Source organism: Cebidichthys violaceus, unplaced genomic scaffold, assembly GCF_023349555.1.
Source record: "Cebidichthys violaceus isolate CVI_PGR_0920_01 unplaced genomic scaffold, fCebVio1.0.p SCAF_10, whole genome shotgun sequence".
In the NCBI taxonomy this organism is placed as follows: Eukaryota; Metazoa; Chordata; class Actinopteri; order Perciformes; family Stichaeidae; genus Cebidichthys; species Cebidichthys violaceus.
Window position 1 is genome coordinate 4,666,412 of NW_027176263.1, and position 23,624 is coordinate 4,690,035.

At 41.5% G+C, this 23,624-nt stretch overlaps 3 protein-coding genes across 10 annotated transcripts in view; 1 reads left to right on the top strand and 2 right to left on the bottom strand.

Annotated features, from left to right (window-relative positions):
• Positions 1-4,464, bottom strand: part of dlg5a (discs, large homolog 5a (Drosophila)) — a 33,625-nt gene extending 29,161 nt beyond the window's left edge. For all 5 annotated transcript variants that reach the window (XM_068721568.1, XM_068721550.1, XM_068721541.1 and 2 more), the window contains exon 1: positions 3,755-4,464. In XM_068721568.1, the coding sequence (XP_068577669.1) occupies positions 3,755-4,064 (310 nt within the window). In that variant the 5' untranslated portion in view covers positions 4,065-4,464. The remainder of the gene's footprint in view (positions 1-3,754) is intronic.
• Positions 4,465-7,604: 3,140 nt separating this feature from the next.
• On the bottom strand, positions 7,605-16,422 carry anxa11a (annexin A11a). Of its 4 annotated transcripts, none has more exons than XM_068721604.1 (15): positions 16,335-16,422; positions 14,473-14,802; positions 13,957-14,039; positions 13,010-13,201; positions 12,772-12,859; positions 12,452-12,546; positions 11,997-12,110; positions 11,665-11,755; positions 10,953-11,032; positions 10,806-10,862; positions 10,573-10,666; positions 10,252-10,347; positions 8,955-9,013; positions 8,725-8,847; positions 7,605-8,398 (listed from the first exon to the last, which is right to left on the bottom strand). In XM_068721604.1, exons 2-15 carry the CDS (start codon positions 14,798-14,800, stop codon positions 8,339-8,341), a joined length of 1,560 nt encoding a protein of 519 aa, XP_068577705.1. In that variant the 5' UTR covers positions 14,801-14,802; positions 16,335-16,422; the 3' UTR covers positions 7,605-8,338. The 4 variants fall into 4 exon arrangements, with proteins under 4 accessions (XP_068577705.1, XP_068577687.1, XP_068577696.1 ...); XM_068721586.1 differs by having other exon boundaries at positions 13,010-13,348; XM_068721595.1 differs by lacking the exon at positions 16,335-16,422 and adding an exon at positions 15,105-15,387 and having other exon boundaries at positions 13,010-13,348.
• Positions 16,423-17,884: 1,462 nt separating this feature from the next.
• Positions 17,885-23,624, top strand: part of zcchc24 (zinc finger, CCHC domain containing 24) — a 32,517-nt gene continuing 26,777 nt past the window's right edge. The window contains exons 1-2 of the mRNA XM_068721617.1: positions 17,885-18,362; positions 21,781-21,981. Coding sequence (XP_068577718.1) covers positions 18,123-18,362; positions 21,781-21,981 — 441 coding nt within the window. The 5' untranslated portion in view covers positions 17,885-18,122. The remainder of the gene's footprint in view (positions 18,363-21,780; positions 21,982-23,624) is intronic.

Genomic DNA, 23,624 nt, shown 5'->3' on the forward strand with positions numbered 1-23,624 from the left:
AAAGCTGTTTATTTCCATGACTTCATAGCACTGGTAAACATTTGGAGGCTGGCATTTCCTCTACCTTGTGGGGTAATTAGAAAGCGGAGGAACATGTGTAAAATGGTAATGAAGTCCTGTTCCACAGTACAGCCTCCTGGCTGTGCATCGCATATTCAGAGTGGAGACAAACCTGCCATCCGATAATAATGCTAGAGTAAAAAAATACACATATTTACGATGTTGCATTTCTAATACCTTAAATTAATTTTCCTGTTGATCGATGTTGTATAATTTACCGACCGTTCCGGTGTTACCTCAGCAGCAACTATTGGCTTAAATCACAAGACAACCAGGGGCCCATTTTAACTGAAGCCTGCATTGCTGCAGGTTGCACAGAGACACTGCGGCGTAATTAAACTCGCACCGACAACTCATAAAGAATGTGTGTGATCTGCTCAAGAGCGCCTAAGCAGAAGACATCGGTTTGACGACGGATGAAATCGATGGCTTCATCTCTACGCACCGAGAAGAATGCGGCGAGAAAAGGGAATAAAGTCAGACTAGAGAGAGAGAGAGAGAGAGAGAGAGAGAGAGAGAGAGAGAGAGAGAGAGAGAGAGAGAGAGAGAGAGAGAGAGAGAGAGAGAGAGAGAGAGAGAGAGAGAGAGACCCATGGGAGATATTTAAGAGCAGCGGTCATGACGAGAACATCAGGGTCTTAATTCATCCTGCCTGTCCACTGTGGTTTATGGAGTGGGACAGAAACTGGTTGACAGAGAGGAGAGCAGCCCCCCCTCTCCACCAACACACACACACACACACACACACACACACACACACACACACACACACACACACACACACACACACACACACACACACACACACACACACACGCCTATGTCCTAGGCTGCTGTACACAGAACAAGCTGCTGACTGGGCACTTTGGGCCTGCTCAACTTCTCAACAAAAGGCCTGTTGTCCCCCTCTCTCTCTTGCTCCCTCTTTCTATCACCCTCCTCTGTCTCTCTGGCATGTCCCTCTCTCTGTTTAAGTGTGTCGAGGAACGAAACCACTCAGTGGGGGAAGAAAACATAATGAGTCAGAGAGAGAAAGTTTATTAAAAAAAAAGAAAAAAAAAAAAAAAGGGATGGACGCCGGTGAGTCAGAGAAAAGACAAAAAGCAACGGGAACGAGAAAACCGAGACGGTCCACGAGAGAATAAAGCCAAAGAGACAGCAGAAGAAGAAGATTGTGGACGCTGCATCGTGTCAGGGAGAATTGCATCGCCCTCCAGTCGCAGAGACTTTAAATCACTGTAACAGGCCTCTGAAAAGAGTGGGGGGATGTGCAGGTACATCTCTACTACTACTACTCTATTCCTCCAGGTAGAATACTGTTCATGTAGCGCCATGTAGGGGATGAGCACACCTCGGATTCAGGCGTGAAATCAGCTCGATTTCAGCCGCTTGGATTTATGAAATGAATTACATTTGGTTTGCGAGCACAGGAACATGCTCTGCAACATCACTTCAGTTATACTCAATATTCTGAGAGAATGAGAAGGATCAGAGTTGGAGAATCAAAACACATTCGCATAGATGCACAACACTAAATAATGAATGATTTTGTTTGTGTGTTCTCTGCAGCAAATGGGTTGGAATTTGCCAACAAAAACCCTAATAATTTACAGAGCCTGAGCTTTCAACAATTGACCATCTGTACACTTTTCCTTTGGGGGGGTTAAGGATGTTTCTTTGGAGTTTGGATGATTTCATAACGTAATGTGCGTGTTCAGAGGCTCAGCTGGCAAAGGAGGCGCATCTGAGAACAAGAGCAGGCAGGCAGCATTAGACGGGGAGGAGTTGAGAGCAGGTTGCTATCAGCAAGACTCATATCTCATAACTCATCAACACTCCCATTCCCCCATCTTCACACGGCCCGCGGTGTTCACAGACACACTGTTCATCCCTCTGAGCCACATCTACCAGCCTCTTTGCCCGGAGGTAGAACTCTGTGGAGTGGCTTGTCTTCGGGTTTCTCTCAAAAGTGCGGTTGAAACGCATTAAATCGCGTCCGCCGAATGACTTACGCTAAAGATAATGAAAAGCACAACACTTCAGTCAAAACAGAAGAGGCCACGAGTGTGGGGGGCTAGTGCAGAAGGCCGTGATAAAGCATGTCACACAGGGAGAGGTGACACCAGAGAGAGGAGAGCGAGGCCTAATCCTCTGTTGAATAACCACAGGCTGACTTGCCAGACTCACTCTCTCCCAGTACTAGGCAGGTCAACTCAGCAGCCCGGTGGTGCAGTCTATTAAAAAAAAAAAAAAAGAAAAAAAAGAAAAAAAAAAAGGTGCGTGTGTGTGAAGAAAAGCCCAAATCCACATTGTCAAGTCCAGCTGCTCCCAGGTAAACAACTGTCAGTGTATAAAAGGCTGAGTGTTATTCTGCAGCAGCGCAGTCAATACAAGGAAGTAATAAAGCTTAAGGGAGCGTTAGAGATCCAGTCAGCAGAGCAGCGAGACACCAACTCAGCATTACCTGATAAGGTCTGCTTGATGGTAGCAGACAGAAAAACACGCTACAACTTGGCAGCTGTGAACTATATCGATCACAATGTGTTTTTTTTTTTTTTTTTAAGTACACAGAAATGTCTCTTTGAAATAAAGCTTCAAAAATGATCTGCAAGACATGGTTGTTTTTACACAAGGAGCATTACTCTGCATCTCCTCTCCCCACTTTTGGGATCTCAAGGCTCAGCCTGCAGTCAGGCAGTCAGGCCCTCAGGGCACGACGCTGGTTTGGGTGTAAGCCACTGGCTTCAGTCATTCACACAGAGCAAAACAGGCAAAACTAGACAAGGCTTTTACACTTGGTTTCCCTTTGTCTCTGTGCAACAACAACAACAACAACAACAACAACAACAACCACTGAAACGTAAGCAAGTTGCTTTGAGGACAAATTGAATGACTGCAAGAGAAATCTGGTTAAATACAAATAGTAGTTTGCTCTCCAAAACAGGGAGGTGGACTGATCCAAACCGTGCTTTAGGTTTGTATGCATGCATGAGAAGGACACACACACACACACACACACACACACACACACACACACACACACACACACACACACACACACACAATATGGACTAACATGTCAGTGGTACGACTGTTGTCATGGAAACAGGTTACAGGCAACCTAATGTACCATAACCTCATCATGCCCATTGGTAACAAACTGGAGTTAGTGTTGCTTGATCCTGGGCTTTTCTCCCCTTTAATAGTGAACAAGTATGACAGAATACATGTACCATACCCGGCCTTTTTGTAATCTGTGTGTTGCAGTATAATAAAGACAAAATAGTCCTTGACAGAAATAACCACGAGCCCGTGCAACAGACCTGCAGGCCACAGTGAATATTAAGTTTAAAAAACAGACACAGTCCAGTGCATCATGTTGGGCACATTCAACAGAGCGTAGTGCTCCACTCAACACTTACGCATGGGTAACGTTGTTGTAAGGAACGTCGTCACTTGCCCCCTTTGCAAACCTTTTATTACCATTTCATACAGATTTTCGTTCATAACAAATCAAGCTCCAAAGCCTCGCTGTTTGTGCAGCCGTCCACACACGGGCTCCTTGCGCCAGACCACCCAGATTGTGAGCGTTCTCGCAGCTAGGTCTACGCAGAGGCTGCTGCACTCGTTTTTTTGTTTTTTTAGCTTCAAAGTGAAAGCCTGCTCGAGAGCGGCTCGTGCTCGAGCTTCTTACCGGTGGAGTGGTCCACGGGTCCCCCGCCGTTGTTGCTGCCGCTGAACAGGGCAGCGTACAGGTCAGGGTATGCCTTCTCCAGGGCCACACACAGGTCGAGGAAATGGTCGCTCTCCTTGTTCATCAGCATCTTCAAGAGGTGGTCTACTTTCTCGGCGCTGGACGAGCAGTTCTGGTCCAGTTCGAACCTGTCGAGTTGGCTCAAGGTGCCGGAAACTATCAGCAGTTCGATCACTCGGTCCGCGTCGGTTATGGACTCCAATAAGTTCTGGTGGCACTGGTCGAGCAACTCTTTGTGCTTTGGCTCCATGGCTATCCGCTGGTAGTTCCGTAGCTTCCACCAGCTAACCCCAGACGGCCCGTAGCGGATGGAATATCCTCACCGATCGAAAGTACCGAGCGACTGTTGGACTTTAACTCCGGAGCCACCACGGCATTAGGTTGCACGGGAGATCAATTTTTATAGCATATCGAAAAAGGCACAAGAAGCCATATTTGTTGCCCAGGGCTGTTGACTGCACTAAACAGCGATACATGTTCCCATCTTACTCGCGTGTGGCAGTTTCAGGTCGTTTTGGGCTTCCTCTCAGAGCACGCTCGAGACGAACACATTCTCCTCTCCTTGTGTATCCTCTAAGGCGCCCTCTGACGACTCCACTGCTGGGAAAACTCACGTAACTCCGCCGATGATCCCCCAGTTACACTGTATCCTCCGCCATGTCTGAAGCAACTCAGCAGCTGCTGCCCGCTGTCAATCAACGTGCAGTTCTATGACCATATAAGGCGAAACGGGGCGGGGTTTGTACAAAAACACACCTATTTCATCAATGGGCGTACACGTTACACCCGTAGTACGTCGAAAATCCCAAGCGAAAAAAAAAATTGAGAATGGAGAAGATTTGCATGAAAATAGAGATTTATCGGAAATATAGTGGTAGAGGTGTGTAAACTATTACCTCATCCAGTAAAGCAACCATTTATATGTTCCGTTGTCTGCAGTGATGGAATGTAATTTACTCATATTTGAGATATATTTACACCAATATACTTTTGATTTCATCTATTTTACAGTTAATTTATTCAACAGATTTAGATTACATACACATGATGAAAAACAGTATTAATTATCCAATGTAATATATAATAGTACAACACTCACAGTAGCACTTTTTCTGCATAGTACTTTTATTTGTATACTTTATAGACATTTTACATTTTCGATGCAGGACTTTTACTCGTAATGGCTTATTTATGTATTGCAGTATTTCTTATTTTACTAAAGAGTCTGAATACTTCTTTCACCATGGTTATCTGTTGTTACCTTTGTGTAAATTCCAGTGTGATGCAACTCACAATATCACCACAGAGATGAATATACGACATAAAAAAAGAATAGTCGATGAACCAAGGAATAGTGATCCTTTCGTCATAATCCTTTGATTTAACACAGACACATCCAATCAACCCTCACTGACTACATCAAGTATTGTTTTAGGAAACATGCTAATGCAGTAATAAAGAGATTATATTCAGTCCTTGCATAATACTTGATGTAGCCGCAGACTGCTCCATGTTTCTATAACCAGAGCTGCATTGCAACCAATCTCAGTGTACTGTATCCGTGTGCTGGATTAGATAGAAGAGAGCAGCGAGTCATGTGAACAAGCAATATGTGAGGAGGACAAATGAAATGTGTGTTTGAGTAGGATTTGTGAGATATAATATGATGATGACGGATGCATTCAGCTTCCAGTCTGAATAAAGATTGTTGGCACAGAGGCAAGCGTCTGCAGGCATACCTCTCAAACCGTGACCTTATTCATGCATGCACTGAATCTCATTGTGACATCAACAACTCTCTCTCCCCCTCTCTCTCCATCTCTGACATGCTGGCTCCATAGCCTGTGGAATCATGTGCTGTCCCTTTAGATGAAAAATTAATTACAATTCATTCATATCAAAGGGAAGCAGGTCCCCACTACTGACACAGATTGGACGTTTGTGTCTGCATACTATTTCTGGGGACACACATTTGAATAGAAGAGACAGCCTGGTGCTTTTTACCTTGGGGGTATGAATTAGTTTATTATTTAGACAAGGGTGCTGTTTCTAGCTGTCTGATAATTTACTGACATGTTATTCAACAGATCTGTTTGTCAAACAGCCCAGATCAGGCTAGATAATATAGCTTTATGTTTTATTAAGGAGACTGTCCGCATCATTTATCCTGGTGAAATGAACTAAAACTGAAAATGTTGCAGATTTTTTAGAGATCTAGCTAATTGAAAAGCTAATTTTATTTACTGCATCTAATCATTCTCAACACGGTATATCTATTTTTTTATTTTTACAACCCCCTACAGACTGGACAACATTCCAGAAAAATGTATTTAATAAATAAATAATACTACTAATAAAAAAATTAGATCGAACATACATAAGGAATAAACCTTACATGGTAAAAAATAAAGATTTTAAAGCGATTCTGTTATTATTTTTTTATCAGTTACAGCAATTAAGTTATATTTCTTGTAGTGAAGACATTATTAATTAGGTCCAGGATTGGTTGCCATACCTTTTGGGTTTCCTATTATACAGATTGAGATGTCTCGCTAAAAGCAACAGCGTGGGTTCAAGAGAGATTAAGCTCTCCATGTGAAATGCCAAAAACTGCCAGACTTGGCTCTGGGTCTAAGGCTCCGCCATGCATGTAGGAGAGTGTTTCACAGAACCATAGCCCAAAACTCTGTTTTAAAGAAACTTTTAATCTAAAGCCATTATTTCCCCACAATACCTTCGACCCTGAGGCACGGTGAGAGGATTCCCCAAATGATTAGATCAGCTATAATAGACATTAAATTAAGCAATTCATGGTTTTTAATTAACAGTGAAATACACGGCCTTAAGCTGCATGCCTGCACCAGATGGAGGTTTCTGATCATAATGATATCAAAACTAAAATCTTGGCAGAGACATGCTGAAATGCTTTGAAATTACCTTATAAAACTCATATAATGATGGCTAAATTATCTACTCAAAACTGATCTAATCGCATCTAATCTTCATTAAAAATTCTAGTTATTGTAATCTTAACATCTATCTGAAGCCCTCAAGCCTTTTCTGGTAAATTTAAGCAGGATGTGATCAAACATGATTGTTCTAGTATGGCTGCTACCCAAAGATCCCTCTGGCAGCACTGCACACATGCTAGATTTGTTTAATGTGACCAAGGCAGCTTTATAGTTGCTATCAATTCCTTTGCCCCCCCTCCTCCCTCCCTCCCTCCCTCCACACCTCACAGAGTTATTGATCGCAGTGCAGCTAACTCACACATACTACTGTAGCCAGCGGAGCGCAGAGCCACGTCTCTACAGTCAAGTGTGTTCGACAGTATTTTAAGTAAAGCTAACCGGGCGTAATAATCCACGGAGAGCTCCATGTGCAGCCTCACACGCTGGCCACTCAACCCCTCAAGGAAAGAGTAATGATGTACGTGTATTGGATTTAAGTAGAATGATGTGTATTTAAAGGTACACCAGACTTCCATCATATTCAGTGGTGGAGAATGAAGATACTTGATCATTATGTTGCCTGTACAAATTAAGACTGAATTGTGACCATTGTTATTGATCTAATTCCATCTTATAATGATCCATATTCTTCACAGCTGAGCATTTGTATGGAGCTCTGCTTGTTGACATGTGTATCTGTTGGGGTTGGACTGGGACTTCACTGCCCTCTACTGGCAAACTGAGTCTATTAACAAGTGCTGACTGCACCAGAGCAGACATGAGAAGGTCATATTATAATTGGTTATTGTGCCATTGCTTTGATATTGAGAGGACACATGTATTTTAATAAGGCTTGTTTATTTATGGAATTTTTCAAATAATTTCAATGTATTTCATGCGATGAACCTCAAATACTTCCAGCGCAAGTTCTCAGTATCTTTTTTCTGAGACTCAAAAAGATACAATCACCAACAATTCATGAAATGTGATGCTTGAGTTTTACATGCTACAGTAACAGGAACTAAGAGTAAAGACATGAATAAAAGCATCTGATGCAAACACAGCACAACTATGATGAACGAAAAAGGAGGGTATTCAAAATATAGAATAGATTATACAATTGCAAACATTAACAGACAACTTTGGCACTTATCTGCTATGTATTCTGTCTCATACTTTAGTCAGCATTACTGAACATTACTAAATTAGCTGACAAACGCGATAGATATCATTAGATATCTGATAATATTGGCAAAATTGATATAAAACATCTTAAAAATATAACAAATAATATGTAATCTCTTTCAAATCTATTGTATGGTCATGTATGTTAAACCCAAAAATCCAACAAAGATACCACTAGTGGAAAAATATACAACTTTTTTTGTGCATACTGTATATAGAAAAGAAACAAATATAGCAATATATACTAGCTTTTTAAAACTAGGTAAACATTGCATTGAGAGTACTGGCATGGCATGCAGGTTTGCTGTTTGTGTATAGTGCATATAGATAAGACAGAGCACAGATATTTATAGAACAATTCTATAATGTAGTAGTCACTGTTTTCTTCTCAGTCACTGCCACCACAGAACTTCAGTAGGAGTTTCTTGTAGTCTCCTGATGTGTCTCCCTGTCAATAAAACAAATGCGTCAGCAAAATATTCAGACCCTTGTCTCAGAAAATCATGTCAGAATCAGAAGTATTGCCAAGTAGGTTTTGAAATACAAGTAACTTGCTTTGATGTATTGGTGCATAACATAGAAAGTACAGAAAGAGAAATCAAAATGTGTATTTCTTAAAAATAAAAGCAAGTAAAATAGTAAAATACAATAGAAATAAGAAAAAATACTCAATATACAATATATGTGAATTAAAAAAAGTGTGTACTTGTTGTTTTTAAATCATTCATCCTGCTGGGGATATTTGTATTAATCACACTATATGATGATACTTACAGAGATGTGCGTGTACAGCGACTTGCCGTAGTTTTTGACATAATCCTGGCGAATATCCAGCATGTCAACCTCGGAGCGGGAGACCATGATCCGGATCAGGGTTGTGTCTTTGGTCCCAGCTCCCTGAATTCATAAACACACACAATGAAGGTGACATTAGTTAAATATTATAGTACACTCATTTAGTTAAATATAGAAAATTGCTATCCAAACAACACTGGATTTCTCACCTTCATGGCCTTGTAAAGTCTCTCAGCAAAATAGGTAGATGTGTTCTTAATACACTTCACTGGAACAGAAAATACTGACTTATTACCAACACCAGCACAGTGTACTCATACTGTTTCTTTATAACAAACCACATCACTTAATTACTGTTGAGTGCACTGTAAAGAACAGCATTCTAATATGTATCACTGCAAAGTAAGGATGATGAAGACAGCAACACTTTACTTTACTAAGTGCCATCTGAAAAGTAAACTATGAAAAATCAAGCTATGAATACACCAAGAGAATATAACAGGATGGCAAAAAGCAAATTTAAAGCTGCATTATTCAATATTTTTCACATTTCATGAAATCACTATATGGACTCTGAAGGTGTCAATTGTAAGGACGCACCTATAGAGGATTACCTGCAGCTCTACTGAGCTTTTAAGCCCGTTTGAGCCCAGCACCGTCTGTTTGAGTCTACCTATTTTCATCAATACAACATCACCACTGCCAGCTGTGTTAAGCAAACCAGCTCTGATGTACGCTACCTGCCCCCAAATAGTAGACAGAAGACGTTAACTACCTGATGTAGAAAGTTGAGCAAGAGCTAAACAATAGCTAAAAGGAGAATTAATATTAGATTTAAATTTATCAGGTGGCAGGAAACATGACCGCCATAGGGTGATAATGTCACTCTGTGTAGCTAAATGTTAGCCATAACAACTTTGAGATATGAAGTCAGGGCTGCGCTTGTCAGCCTGTTTCTGGAGTTTTTCCGCTAGTGGCTACATATTGATTACGGCAGCTTTATTTCAACTTATATTTTGAAAAAAAAGTAAATAGGAATTCAGAAACAAAAACAGAAGAGTGAAATGAAACAGCTTAAAAACCGACAGCAAACATAAAAACACTGCACTGCACCACCACTTCACAATGAAAACGTATAGAAAGGGTGTGCAAAACCATTGAAAGGATTCAAATAAACCACATCTAAAGACAGGTTACTGTACCATAACCCTGAAAAATGTTGGGGAATAAAAGGGGGGAAAAAAAGAGATTATGCAACAGCGCCCCTTCCTCCAGTTCTTCTTCAAAAGTGCATTAAGATAGCTGTATACAACATGTAACACAATGAGCATGGAACATGTTGAATGTAATGTCAAACATGTGCTGCAGACAGCTTGGACACTCGTCATTAACTAATTATGTGGAGCTGATTCTGACTCATATTACATGCGTGTGACACACCCATCCAAGACTAGACTTGAATAGGGGTGTGTGTGTGTGTGTGTGTGTGTGTGTGTGTATTCTTACCCACTGCCAACATGCCATCCTCCAGGTCTCCGGACATCTCCCTGTTGATGCTCTTCTCGATATCTCTGCCACACATCTGCTGGTACTGAAGAAACACTGCACACACGCACACGCACACGCGCGCGCACACACACACGCGCACGCACACACACACACGCACACACACACACACACGCACACACACACACACACACACACACACACACACACCATCAGTAACACAGACAACAAGGCACTAAATTGGCCTTTGGGGCCTAATGCATTGTAAATGTTGCCTCTAATGTTAGTTGATGCTAGTGAACATGTCTCCGTAGAGAATACCTGCTCTGAGATGGGGTTTGCTCCGAGCACACAAAATAGCATTAAACTTGGACTCGTCTGTTCCAAGCTTGTTTTCTCCAGCAGCATACAGGGCCTATAAGCAGAACCGCAATGTGCACGGGTTGGCATGTCTTTGCAATCAATAGGTCTCGTAATTAACAATATAAGAAACAACCAAGTTGCAGATAAATCCTCAAAACATGACTCATTAATGAGAGTGAGGCAGACCTTACCTGAGCATCTTGTTTAGCCAGAGAGATGTCAACGGTCTCTCGTTCATCACGATTACCCTGCAAAGTACAGGACAGCATATTCCTAATTAAATCGGAAGGTAGTTGCTAAGAGACAAGTATTAATGAATTTGTATCACGTATTTGTACCTGTGCCAGAGAGATCAGGAGCCTGCGGAAGTGGCCGGAAGTATCCCCACTAATGGCATCCTCCAGGGTCTTCTTGTATTCTGAAAAGTGATGGAAGAAACAAAAACAGACCATAAATACATGGCTTCAATACAAAGACATAGGATTAAAGCAACAGAGACTTTTGAAGGCTAACTAATATTGTTGGATTGAAGATGTTAATATGAATATTTTCATTTTACAGCATATTTAAACAAACATTGTGCAACTGTATTCAAATTATAAGGTACTACAATTGTTATATATACTAGCAGCTTCTCAGGCATATAATGTAGGTAGGTACTTATTGTAAGTCGCTTTGGATAAAAGCGTCTGCTAAATGACTGTAATGTAATGTAATGTAGGGTGACCACAACGCAATTTACTGGCAAGAGAAACTAGGACACTATACATAAGCATAACAAATAGGGGGTTCAATGAATACAAAAAAAAATGTCTTTCAATAGTTGCAGTTATGAAACCTTGCTTTCAATTTCTTATTACGACTCAAATGGCTAGTGCTAAATGACTTCATGTGCATTTACAAATGTTATGGTGGTACCCAAATCTAGACAGACTGTTTTATTACATTCATGGATAAGCTCACTTTCAACACAGTTTTAAGAAGCTGTGTGATAAAGGAGATCACAACAGTAGAGGAGAGCAGTCCATAAATCGCCCTGAGGCTTCTCACCTTGTTTGTAAATGCGGTTTATCTCCCTGATTTCAGCGTTGGAGCGAGAAGACAAGATCTCTATAAGACAGGCTTCATCGGTTCCGGCTCCCTGTTAGGAAGACAGAACAATGAAAACCTCATCCTCTGGCCCAAAATGCTTCCCGTTTGTTCAGTGAACCCTTTTACAACTATTGCAAGTCATTACAACACTCTATAACAATGTAACATGTATACATCCTTCTTTTTCATAAAAAGCACATATTTTTGTACAATGTAAACCACATAACGACCTGGATTATAAATCATTCTATGTTGACCGAGAATGATCGGTTTTGTTCCTGAGCATTTACCTTGATGGCGCTGTGGAGCTCAGAGGCATCAAACTCAGCCGGCGTCTTCAACGTGGCCATGACCATCTGTCTAAAGTTTCCAGACAGTTCGGAGTGTAGGTCCTTAATCAGATCCTGAGAATGGAAACATGCTCGGCATAACTCAAAACCTTCATCAAGTGCTGTTGTGAAGAACCTACTACATGAAGCTATGAGGCAGAGCTTTAATGAGCTCTGCGGACATCCAATCCCCTCTCCGTTTTACTGGCAGCCCGAGCACCTGTTGTCTTCTTGTCACCATTACGCAGTGCTTGTATAATGCACACTGAGCCACGTGGGATTATATATATATCGAGAAATGGTGCTTGTTTTGTAAACATGATTGTATGTTAAAGTAAGTAAATACTCTCCTAATGGAAAATGGCACCATGATCACATTAACAACGTATAAACTCAGCTAGAGGACGGATTGTTACCTTCCCATAGGACGTCTTGTAGGCTCGGAGCAAAGGCACACGCTGCCTATTGGAGCGACTACCCAGGAGGTCGATGATGGCTTGCTCGTCCGTTCCTGCACACAAAAGCCCACAATGGAAAATCATAAAGAGATGATAGATACAGAAACATCTCGAAATTTCTAATTCAAAACATGTCTGATGTGACATTTATTCTTGAGATGACAAATATCTTTCTAAATACAAAAGTTATGCTCTAAAGACAATTAAAGCTGTCCTCGACGAAAGAAGGTCTTTGATAATTAAGAAAAAAATACAAAATCTCCGCCCATAGCACTCACCAAAGCCCTTCATGGCCTTCCTCAGGACCTCCACGTCTCTAAGTTGGTCAGCTCCAGGAAAGTCTTTGATTGTTCCCCTGAATCCTCTCTGAGATAACCAAACAGCACGTGTTATTTCAACTCAAATGTAAATCTGTTATAGACATCGTACATTTATGAAAGCGTGTCTGTGTATCGCATTACAAAAGAGAGCCCTAAATACATGTTTTTTAAAAAAAGTATTTTTAGTCTTTCTCACGTTGACAGGTGGCGCTATTGGCATGGTTCCTCCTCCTCCTCCTCCGTAGGCTGGCATGGATGGATTTGGTGAAGGGACCTTTGGGTAACCTGGCATAGGTGCAGGTGCTCCTCCATAACCAGGCATGGGCTGTCCAGGCTGACCGGGGAAGCCCATCCCCGGGCCTTGGGGGTGCTGCATGCTCCCTCCTGGCTGTGGGTACAGGCCATTTGACTGTTGGTTAGGGAAGGGGGCACCGTACCCACTAGGCTGAGTGGCAGGTGGGTACCCCCCAGAGGCTGGGGCGAACATGAATGGGTTTTGAGCAAAACCACCCATGCCTGCAGAGATCTGGTTGGCCTGCGATTTGGAAAGATTGGTATCCCATAATATGTAACGTTTTGAAGATTAGTTCATGCAAAGCACAGGTAGCTGGTCACACCTTTTTTGGATTCGATATAGATTTATGGATCATATTTTATGGAATTAATCAATGTTTAACACATTGGAAAATGCCTCTCATCCTGGATCTAACTTCAGATGAGAAACCAAAGTCAATTTTCCTGATGTTTTGAACTTCTTCCAGTTACACGACGCACAATCATCCAAATAAAGTGTGGCCATGATCTATAAGATGGAAATTCATATAACAGATAATAGACAACAATATAGACAAGACAATGACTCAGAAAAGTAAAAGGGATTAAGAAGAAGTTACATTAGAGCGATAGCTTTGAGAAGCATGAAGAATATAGTGTTATTCTCATGCAAGAGACCTAGAAAAAGAAGCAGATGCAGACGTTTGGAAAAGTCTTACCGTGAAGTGAAAAGATGTGCTATTCCATGAATGGCTGAGTAATTAACTCTTACTGGAATATTCAACGCAATAATCTGATGAGGTTGCATTATTTTTATATATTTAGAATTTTCTGGGTGCAGGTTTTTTTTTGTTTTTAAGGTAAACTCACCATGCCAGCGTTGTATCCAGGGTTGGATAAGTTGCCCAGACCGATGGTGGGATATCCACCAGCAGGGCCACCTCCCCAGCTGCCTGCAGCAGACAACAAAGACAAGGCTGTTCAGGAAAAGCATGCATTTTGCTACAACATGTAAGAATATCAGACTGAGACAGGAATGAGCCTTCTTACTGGAACTCCCTTTTTCTCACCCTCCAACTAGTTAATGGGTAGGTGAAAGAGAGCTGGACAGACAATGGGAGTACTATGTGAAAAGATGGACAGCGGGACTTCCTTCTCTTAGCAACGGCAGATTGTTTGTTTTTTGAGGGGAAAAAAAAGTCTCGTGATCCCTGTTGCCCACAAACACGACATAACTGACTCACCCCTCTCTAAGATAGGCACCAGAATACTTTAACCTTTTCACTTCAACTTACAGTTTCTGCAAGTACTTTTAGATTTGAGTGTGTTGCTCTTTTTGTGCTAAATGTAGAAAGTGGGACAGTGTAACAGTGCGTGATGGCTTACCTTGTGGTGGTGCCGGTGGGTAGCCTCCAGCCTGAGGAGGAAAACCTCCAGCCTGAGGAGGAAAACCACCAGCCTGAGGAGGGTAGCCTCCGGCCTGAGGAGGGTAGCCTCCGGCCTGAGGAGGATAACCTCCGGCCTGAGGAGGGTAGCCACCAGGTTGGGGAGGGTAGCCACCAGCCTGAGGAGGGTAGCTACCAGGTTGAGGAGGGTAGCCTCCACCTTGGGGAGGATAGCCTCCAGCCTGAGGTGGGTAGGCCCCAGGTTGTGGAGGGTAGGCCCCAGGTTGTTGAGGATATCCACCTGCCTGAGGGTATCCAGGGTAGCTCATGGCTTTAAGCATAAAGACAGAACGGTCAATCAAAGGGCTGCCAAAACATGACCAAATTAATCAAAAATGTAAGAATCATCTTGTGCGGCCAACTCGACAAAAAGGGTATTTTATCTGTCGGTAAAGCAAAAATATAAGCAAGAACAATACGCTGTAAATGGCAGCCTTACATGTTGAAGGCATGACACAGCAAAAATGTGGATCTGACTCACAATAAGTATATAGCTTGTTGTTATACTGAACATAAAATACTAGTCTGTTGACTCAGTGTGGTGCTTTTTTAAATGCCCCCCCATACACTCACCAGTCTTTGCTTATGAATGTAGCAATGTAAGTGTCACTGTCGCTGCAATGTACTAAATTGCAGACTCTTTATTCCAGGAAAGTTGGATCACAGCCATTTCTATGCGAGTGGTGGGGTGGTGGGGAAACTTTTCTTTTTGGTTAAGCTCGGTATGAAAAGCCGGTGTTCCAGTGTAACTACTTGTTCCATGGGAAGTCTGACTTCAGTGGACCAAATGGAACAGTCTCCTCTGCTTTGCATTTTATGGACACAGAACAAAAAAAGGCTGCTGTGTTTGAATGAGCAGGCAAGGAGGTATCCAATGAGATAGAAGCATGCTCACTACAGATGTCATACTACAGTAGCACTGGCGCTTGTCTCATATACACAGACCTACAGCCACACTGACTCAGAAGAGCCATTGTGAAATACTTCACTGGCAGTTAAAACACATTTGGTCGGAACAAATATTTTTCTAAGCCATTTGCTGAAGGAGTTGGGGTGCTAGTAAAGACAGTTGTCATTTCAGGGTTTAAGTTGTTGTTATTTTAAAAAGTCAAACCAACGTGAGGTAATTACAAGGTGTCGACAAGACAGTGACGGATACTATTTAGATAATCTTAACATATGAATGTTTCGCCTTCATATTGTTCCATGTTCTTGTGACGATGGGTGTGTCTGTTCACTCACTTAAAAAAAAAAGTGAAGATTGCTAGTTCGGCGAAACACAAGACATTACTTCAAACGCCAAATATGTTAATGTTAGGAAAACAGACATGAAGCTATCTTATAACACGAACGAAATGTTTCGTTTTGAACTTAGCACTACCTAATAGAAACGCTGCCGTCGGGCCTGTAACGTTGTAAATCTCCAGTTGAACACGAGCTAAGTTATTGCTTAATCAGATTTACATAATGTCAGTTGGACCGTGCTAACCGTCGTTATAATTAGCTAGCTAGCTGACTAACCGTAAATAAACCGACGCGATTCCAGCAGTTTAAGTTAAGCCACGGACCGAGACGACACGTCTCGTAGCCTTACATGGTGGAGCTAAAGGCTCTGGTGATCGGTAACTGTGCTGTGACGTTGGCAGGCTATCGACGGCGTCGAGAACAGCAACTGACGTTAAACCACAAAACGACTCCATAAATAGTTGCCACTTATCCGTATATAACTTATAACGTAAGCTGATGTATGATTCGTGATTGTAGCTCGGGCTGTGTGAGTACTTATTTGAAGTTAGCACTTACTTTAGTCTGCTTGGAGTCTCTTCCTGGAGGAAGTATTTCTTTAAGCTGCAGTTTTGACTGTACTTAAGCAGAATGGGTGGGACTCATACTTTCCATTTAAGGAACCCACCCATCTGCCTTTCACCACGTGACAACAACAAATATGTGTTAACCACTAATCATCTATAGATGAAATTTATGACATGATGGAAAATGTGTCACACCGGCGTCACCTATTGAATAACAATAGGTCTATTATATCACAGGTGTGTAGTTACCGAAATATAAAGTTAAACCACCTTCTCAATTTTGTGTTTACTAACACACAGATACATTTATCAATCCTCAACAATCTGATAATATTATAAAGTATTGGAATTATATATACGAATGAGTATATCATATAACTACATATTACAAGCCTATGTAATTTTATAGTTATCAAAGTTGCATAAATACAATGAGGTATGTAAATCATACTAATAACAATAGTAATAAACTTAATTTATTTAGCATTTTTCTTTACAAGCTTAGAAAAGTGCTTTAAAGAAGAAAATAGCAGATAAAAACAAAACACAGGGATCATAGCACACCATGGGATGAATAAAGTTTAAAAGACTAAACGTATAATAATTATATATATAAAACTGTGTTTTGCTAGAGTAAAGCTGTGTGAGTGTACTGTATGACTGGGTGTTATTTATGTGTGTGGTTGTTATGTGATGACAATCACCAACAAGGTAGGGATATTTTTAGCTACATCACGTCACTGATCCTACCTTTAAAAGAAGAAAGCTAAACAGGATTATTGTGGTTGGAGTTATACTAACTGTACTGTGTGTGTGTTTTTGTGTGAGAAGGACATTTGCCACAAGAGGGAGCCCTTTTTAAAGTTTTCTTCCATACCAACAGGCCTGCCTGCCACCTTCAGGTCGGTCAATAGAGAGGCCTGAGAGAGGCCTGGGGCTGGCGATGAGGTGCTGATTTTACTGATTAACTAATCTGATTAGTCTTTTTTCTGATTGCTGCTTATTCACCAATGATCCAGTGTTTCTGTTATTGCACTCATGAAGCAATATTTTTTTAGATGGCTGATCAACATTAGTAACATAATTTGGAATTTAATTAGCTATGACTTGACTTAATGTTAGGCCTTTACTAAATTAATTCAAGTTGGCAAGGACACTCTAAATATGAGTCAGTTAGGTGTAACTACTCACCTCTGGCCCTGAATACACAAAACACCTTTCACCACCCCTCTTTATCACACAACACCTATAGACAAACAAATGTTATTAATGTGTTACAAGTAATACATGTCATCATATGGCTCAGAGAGAGTCTGTTAAATTGTCTAATGTTATTAACTGATGTAGCAGAGTATTTATAAACCTCTGAGCTGTTGGGATGAGGAGCTACAATAAGCAGAAGAACCATTTGTCTCATCCAGCGGGCCATCAATGAATATTCATAGAAAGCAGACGCTGATTGGCCCGCGTCCTCGATGACGCAGAGCCGTCCTCATTACATATTCAAAGAGTCTCTCTCTGCCCCGCTGCAATAAAGGCAGATAGCGGACCATGGGGAGCAGGGGGAAACACTTTCTATACTGACATGTTAGCGCAATGACTTTTGAGTAACATCTGACTGGGACGAGGCTCCCGGCGTGAGGAGGACAGGGCCCCTTTCGGCAAGAAATAAGGAGCACTTGCCATCTGCCGGGGAACGAAAAGCAAGAAAAGGCAAAAGAGTTGAGACCGGTCCAAGAAACAGCGGTGGAAAACCCAGTTTAGCCCTTTGAATTGAAAGATGAGCTTGTTGTCTGCCATAGACACGAGTGCCTCCGTGTACCAGCCTGCGCAACTTCTCAACTGGGTCTATCTCTCCTTGCAAGACCCCCACCAGACCAGCGCCTTTGACGCATTCAGACCCGAACCCAACTCTTCCCATCCGGATCTCGGTTTCAGCAAGACTCCCGCAGCGGCGGACTTGAGCTCTTCCCTGAACTCCAACTATCTCAACAACTTCTTTCAGCTGCAGCGGAATGAGGTGAAAGATGGCATGCAGCATATATGTATATATTTATATTTATATATCTGAGAGTGTGTCAGACTGTGAGATTGGTGAAGATTGAATTCATAGTAAGAATCCGCGTTGGGTTGGTTGATCAGTGGATTGTTGCACGTCTGTGCCGCAAATGTTTCAGCATGTACAGCATGGGCTATTCTGGTGGGATATGCATAACCGCCATGATATTTCTAATATGGACAATAAATTCAATTAGTCTTATTAAATCAACAGGTCAGGGTATTATTGTTGAACTACTAATTGTTGAAAAACACTTTATAGTCTTAATTTATACAACACAAGAAGTAGCTGCAAATAAAGGAACAGTGCATGGATACACTTTGTAGTGGCACTGTCTTACTATCAGTAAGGCAGTGTCACTATAAACTCACTTATGAGTACCTTGGGTATACTCTAACTGCAGGAATATATTTGGGGGAAATGTAAATTTAAGCTGATTAAAGCTTAAATAAGAAAGTAAGATCTCACTAGATAGTTTGATAGCTAAATATCACAACAATGTTTCTATTACATTCCTGTTCCCTACAGGCTAATGTCATTTAATAATCTGGGGTAAATCAGTGTGTTGTTTTAGCATGCTGATGAGTTATGGTTCAAATGAAATGTGTTTTAATCAGACATGTCTGTGATCAGAGAGGTAAAGAAGCGCAAATGGAAATATATATCCACCTAACATAACCACGCCTCTGTCTGGAAAGAGCAGGCCACTGCAGCCTCCTGCTGAGGTCTGCTGCCTTCTGACTTCTTCAAATAGACCAGGTTGTGCAAACAAAATCAATCCGTGTTTGAATATTGTCTATTTTTGTAGCTGAGTGTAATTTTAGGGACAAACATGCTGATAATGTGTGCAGCCGGGCAAACCTGATACTGCAGACCATACTGTGCATAAAGGAGCCCCACCACCACACTCGCACATACATATAGGCTACATCCAGCGCACACACACAACACTAATCACATACTGCGGTCAAAGTGGTAGTGTAAAGACGATACAGCATGCCTCCCAGTGTGTTGATTACATTGCAGTTAAGTTTCTCAGATCTATGTTACTATGACGCTCTGTGTTGGAAACTCTAGGAAACTGAAGTAGTGGATGGATGGTGTATCCACCATCTAGAGCCAGTGTCCATTATTATGGTGGTAACCATAGAGGCCCTTTGAAGTCATTTAACATGAAACAGTCCTCTGGAAATTGGGTGTGCACATTATACATTACACGCAATTGTGTAATGGCATTCAATCCGCATGAGTATAAGTGTTTCAAACTGGGGGAACACATACAGTCTGGAAACAGTTTAAGGGGTGGGGGGGTTGGGGGCATTTTGCAACTTACGATACTGGCTAAGCCAAGTAAAATAAACCACTGCACAGATTTGATGATGAGATGAGTAATGTGAAAATGGGGTTGTTTTTGCAGCGAAGGATCACACAACAGTCCACTTAAAGTGAAATAGTGATAAATGAATGAATTGGTGGTTGATTGGAAACTTTTGTGGTTTCCAATTATTCTTACCACAGTCTCATCTGTTGACCGCTTTATGTGACTTTTGAAACCATTCTAGATTAATCTAACCCCAAAGTAAGTTCCTATGAAAGTTATTCTACCTCAAATCTGTCACCTTTAGAGTTTCCACCAGTCACCACAGTCCTGGTTTAAACATGTAGGCGTGTGATTAACCCCTGCAGTGTGACACATCATCCCTGGCCCTGTGGAAATAGACAAATATCTGCTACAGTTGTCCAGCTCACTTGGACAGACACTGACTGGTAATGATACCAGTTTAGTTCTCATTGTGTTGGCCAACACATACATACACATCCATCGCCACACACATACACACACACAACCTCCTGCTGAGTCTCTCACTCACTCACTCATCACTCACTCACTCACACGGACACACAAAATAAACAAACTCTCTCCCCACCATTAGCAGATGTGTGTGAAATCAGTTTCCTTTGGGCTGACAGGAGGACGTTTCAGGCCAAACCGAAGAAATGGGAGAGGAGCGTAAACTGACAAAAGTTTCCTGTTTTATATTTGTTAAAATCATTTTACAACCTGCATTAAGTTTTGGATTTAACAAACACACAAACATGCACACTTCCTGAAGGAGAGGTAATATATAACAGTAATACAGATAGCTCAAACACATGGCAGATGGAAAACTTGAGAAAGTTCGGAGACGTAATACTTGATTTACGACGACTACATGTAATAAATGAACATGAGTTTTAAAGCTGGAGCTGGTTAGCAAGACAATCTCACAGCCCGCAGATAGAGATTTGGCTTTCAGCCCTGGCCAGGTTGCCAAGTCTAAGGTTTATGTGCCGTGCAACATTGAATGTTGATAGCAACATATTTCCCAGACATAAACCTGTGCCCCAAAAAGAGACACGAGAGTAAGTGGAGGAGGAAGAGTTTATCTGTGGCTTTCATATGCACTCACTGATGTTTTCACATGTGGGTGGTGTCTCAATTATTTGTCATCAGTGTAGTAAAACTATTAAATGTCAAGGCAGGTGACAAGTTAGACTGTTTGTTTAGCAACTTGTCAACAGGGGTTAATTACCTGACCATCTGAAAATAAAAACCTTTGCTAAAATCAATATTATTTCACCCAGAGGTCAAATGACAGACAGACCCTGTCTGTCATTTCTGGATTGTATTTAAACAGAGGAAGACACAAAAGAAAATGGAAATAAGGGCCTGCAGCCCATGCTTCCCCTGTTTTTAATATTCAGAGGGCATCCTCTATGAATTCACTGGGCCCTGTGGCATGCAACGCTGCGCTCTGTGGCTCCCAGCAGACTACAAACACTGACCATGGCTAGTTTGCCACCAACAGTGCATGGTGACATTGCTGATGTTCCACAGGCTGGTGAGGGAACATGCCTCCCATCTTGTTTACAATGAGTCATCTCTCTGTAAAGTCCTGTCTTTCTCTGTGGACATGCTCAGTACTTTTCCAGCTCATGAGCACAGCTGGGCCTCTCGCCAGATGTTCTGAATTTAATGAGAGAAATGATCATGGAGGGATTTTTTTCTTCTTCTTTTTTTTTTTTTTTTTTTTGGTGCAACAGAAAATAGGACAGAGAGCTCTCAAAGAAAACTGGTGATTAATCTCAGCATTTTTAACACTCCAAAACCAAAAATTAAATATTTTTTGTTGATACTATTTTGTGTGTAGTAATGCTCTCCCGCAAACTGTAAGTCAACAACTGATGCTTTATGAAACAGAGAGTTGGGAATTCTATGTGAATTAAGTGTGAAGGTCTTCAAGAATGTTCTATTTTGTATGTACAATATATGATACATTTCATGTCATAAACAGAATAATTAAAACTGAACCTTTTCTGATGTTCTTCTTGCTTTTAGGCCTTAAACAACAATGTGTATAAGAATGTGTCACCCTATGGCTCCCTGAACAACATCGTGGATGGACTCAACTCCCTGACGGACCATTTCTCAGACCTTTCCCTTTCTTCAGAGCCAAGAAAACCAAACAAAAGGCCTCCTCCCAACTACTTATGCCACCTGTGCTTCAACAAGGGCCATTACATCAAAGACTGCCCTCAGGTGAGACTCAAAACACGCATATTTCACTTAATCTAAGTCTTGAGATGACACAAATAGCTTATATTGCCATAACTGTGTGACTGTAGACTTCCTCAGTCTTTTCATCTACAAGCCAATGATGGCACTAAAAGCTGTGCTTGCTCCAGCCAATCTCTCTCTCTCTCTCTCTCTCTCTCTCTCTCTCTCTCTCTCTCTCTCTCTCTCTTTCTCTCTCTCTCTCTCTCTCTCTCTCTCTCTCTCTCCGTCTTTGGCTCTGGTCTGACCTACTTGTTAAACAGGCTGGCCTCTGTCTTCTGTAGTCATGTGTATGCGTGTGCGTATATGTGTGCTAGTGTGCATCTTAACTGCCACAGCATTACACGACAAGAAATCATCCGTTATAACCACAATGAATTAACTTGTAGGACTTGTTCGAGGGTCAAAGGTGAAACTGTCTGTCATTTCACTGGATCATCGTGTTAGCATGTTAAGATAAAGTAATCCAAAAAAATTACATTTGCAGTAGTCTGTTGTGATGCAGGTTTTGAGGTCTAACATTGAGGTTACACGCACTCTAATGTGTGACAGATTGGGTCTCAGCTGTTGTTCCCTAAACTCATCTTGGAGAGCACCTGGAGATTTTGGGGGTTTTGAATGATCCTTGCCAATTAACTTTAAATAAGGTCTGGGTAGAAATGTCTATTTTAAGAATAAGGCCCTGGTTGGGAGCCTGAGTGGCTGCTACAGGAACTATAGTCTAAGTAGAGTGATGTAGAGTTTGCAGGAGTTGTTGAGGAAGGATTGGACTATGACATTTCTGTGGTGGATCTGTCATTGTGGTGTTGTAGCGCCTTGTAAAAGGCAAACACCATTGCTGGGACCGTGGCCTGGAAGTGATCTGATTTCATAGAAAGAACACAATGTCACTTTCCCTCAGACTTGTGGGATCTTTACACAGTGTTCTTATTTTGCTCTCTCTCTCTGTCTCTTTTTTTGTCTCTCTCTTATTTCTTCTCTCCCTTTTCTTGGGTGAGGTGCAATAGTCTAAGCCCAGCCCTGAGTTTCTTTTGCATGGAATGGTAATGAGGAGCAGATGTGAGATTAAAATGCTTTGACTTGCTTTATGACATATGATGACTGGTCTCGGGAGGTCTGTAAATGACCTGTGTGCTGATGAAATATCTCCTGGACAGCTTCAAGCTGCAATGTGAGGGAATTAGATCATCTATTGACAACTCCAATGGGAATTTTGGGTCATGGTATGTAACTTTGTTTTTCCTTTATGTAATGCTGTAGTTGTTGATGTGAGCATTGATCAAATGATACTGATACTCAATGTGGGAGCAGGTGTGCATTAAGTAATACGTCATCTAGTGTGTTTATCGTCTTTTCTCAAACCCGCTGTGTACATTTAAACTGATCTTCTTCACTGTACTATTCTGAAATGAAAAGGTTGTTGTATTAAACAAAAATACCCCCTTCACTGTTAAGGCTGTGAAATCAATCACGCTGTAGATGTAAGCATTGAGGGGCAGACCTCAAAATCACACTCAGCCGTCTTCTGGTTTATATTTCAGCTGTTCGTAAAACTGCCAACAGTAACTCAGAAAGCAGAAAAGTCTCTGCACCTACACAGTTCAACACCATCTCAGTTATTTAGGTCT

Coding starts and splice junctions, on each gene's coding strand:
- anxa11a (XM_068721578.1), bottom strand. CDS start 14,812: ATGCTTAAAGCCATGAGCTACCCTGGATACCCTCAGGCAGGTGGATAT. Junction 14,040..14,472: donor CCCACCGGCACCACCACAAG/GTAAGCCATCAC, acceptor TGTCTGCTGCAG/GCAGCTGGGGAGGTGGCCCT. Junction 8,399..8,724: donor CGCTGTACACGCACATCTCT/GTAAGTATCATC, acceptor TTTTATTGACAG/GGAGACACATCAGGAGACTA.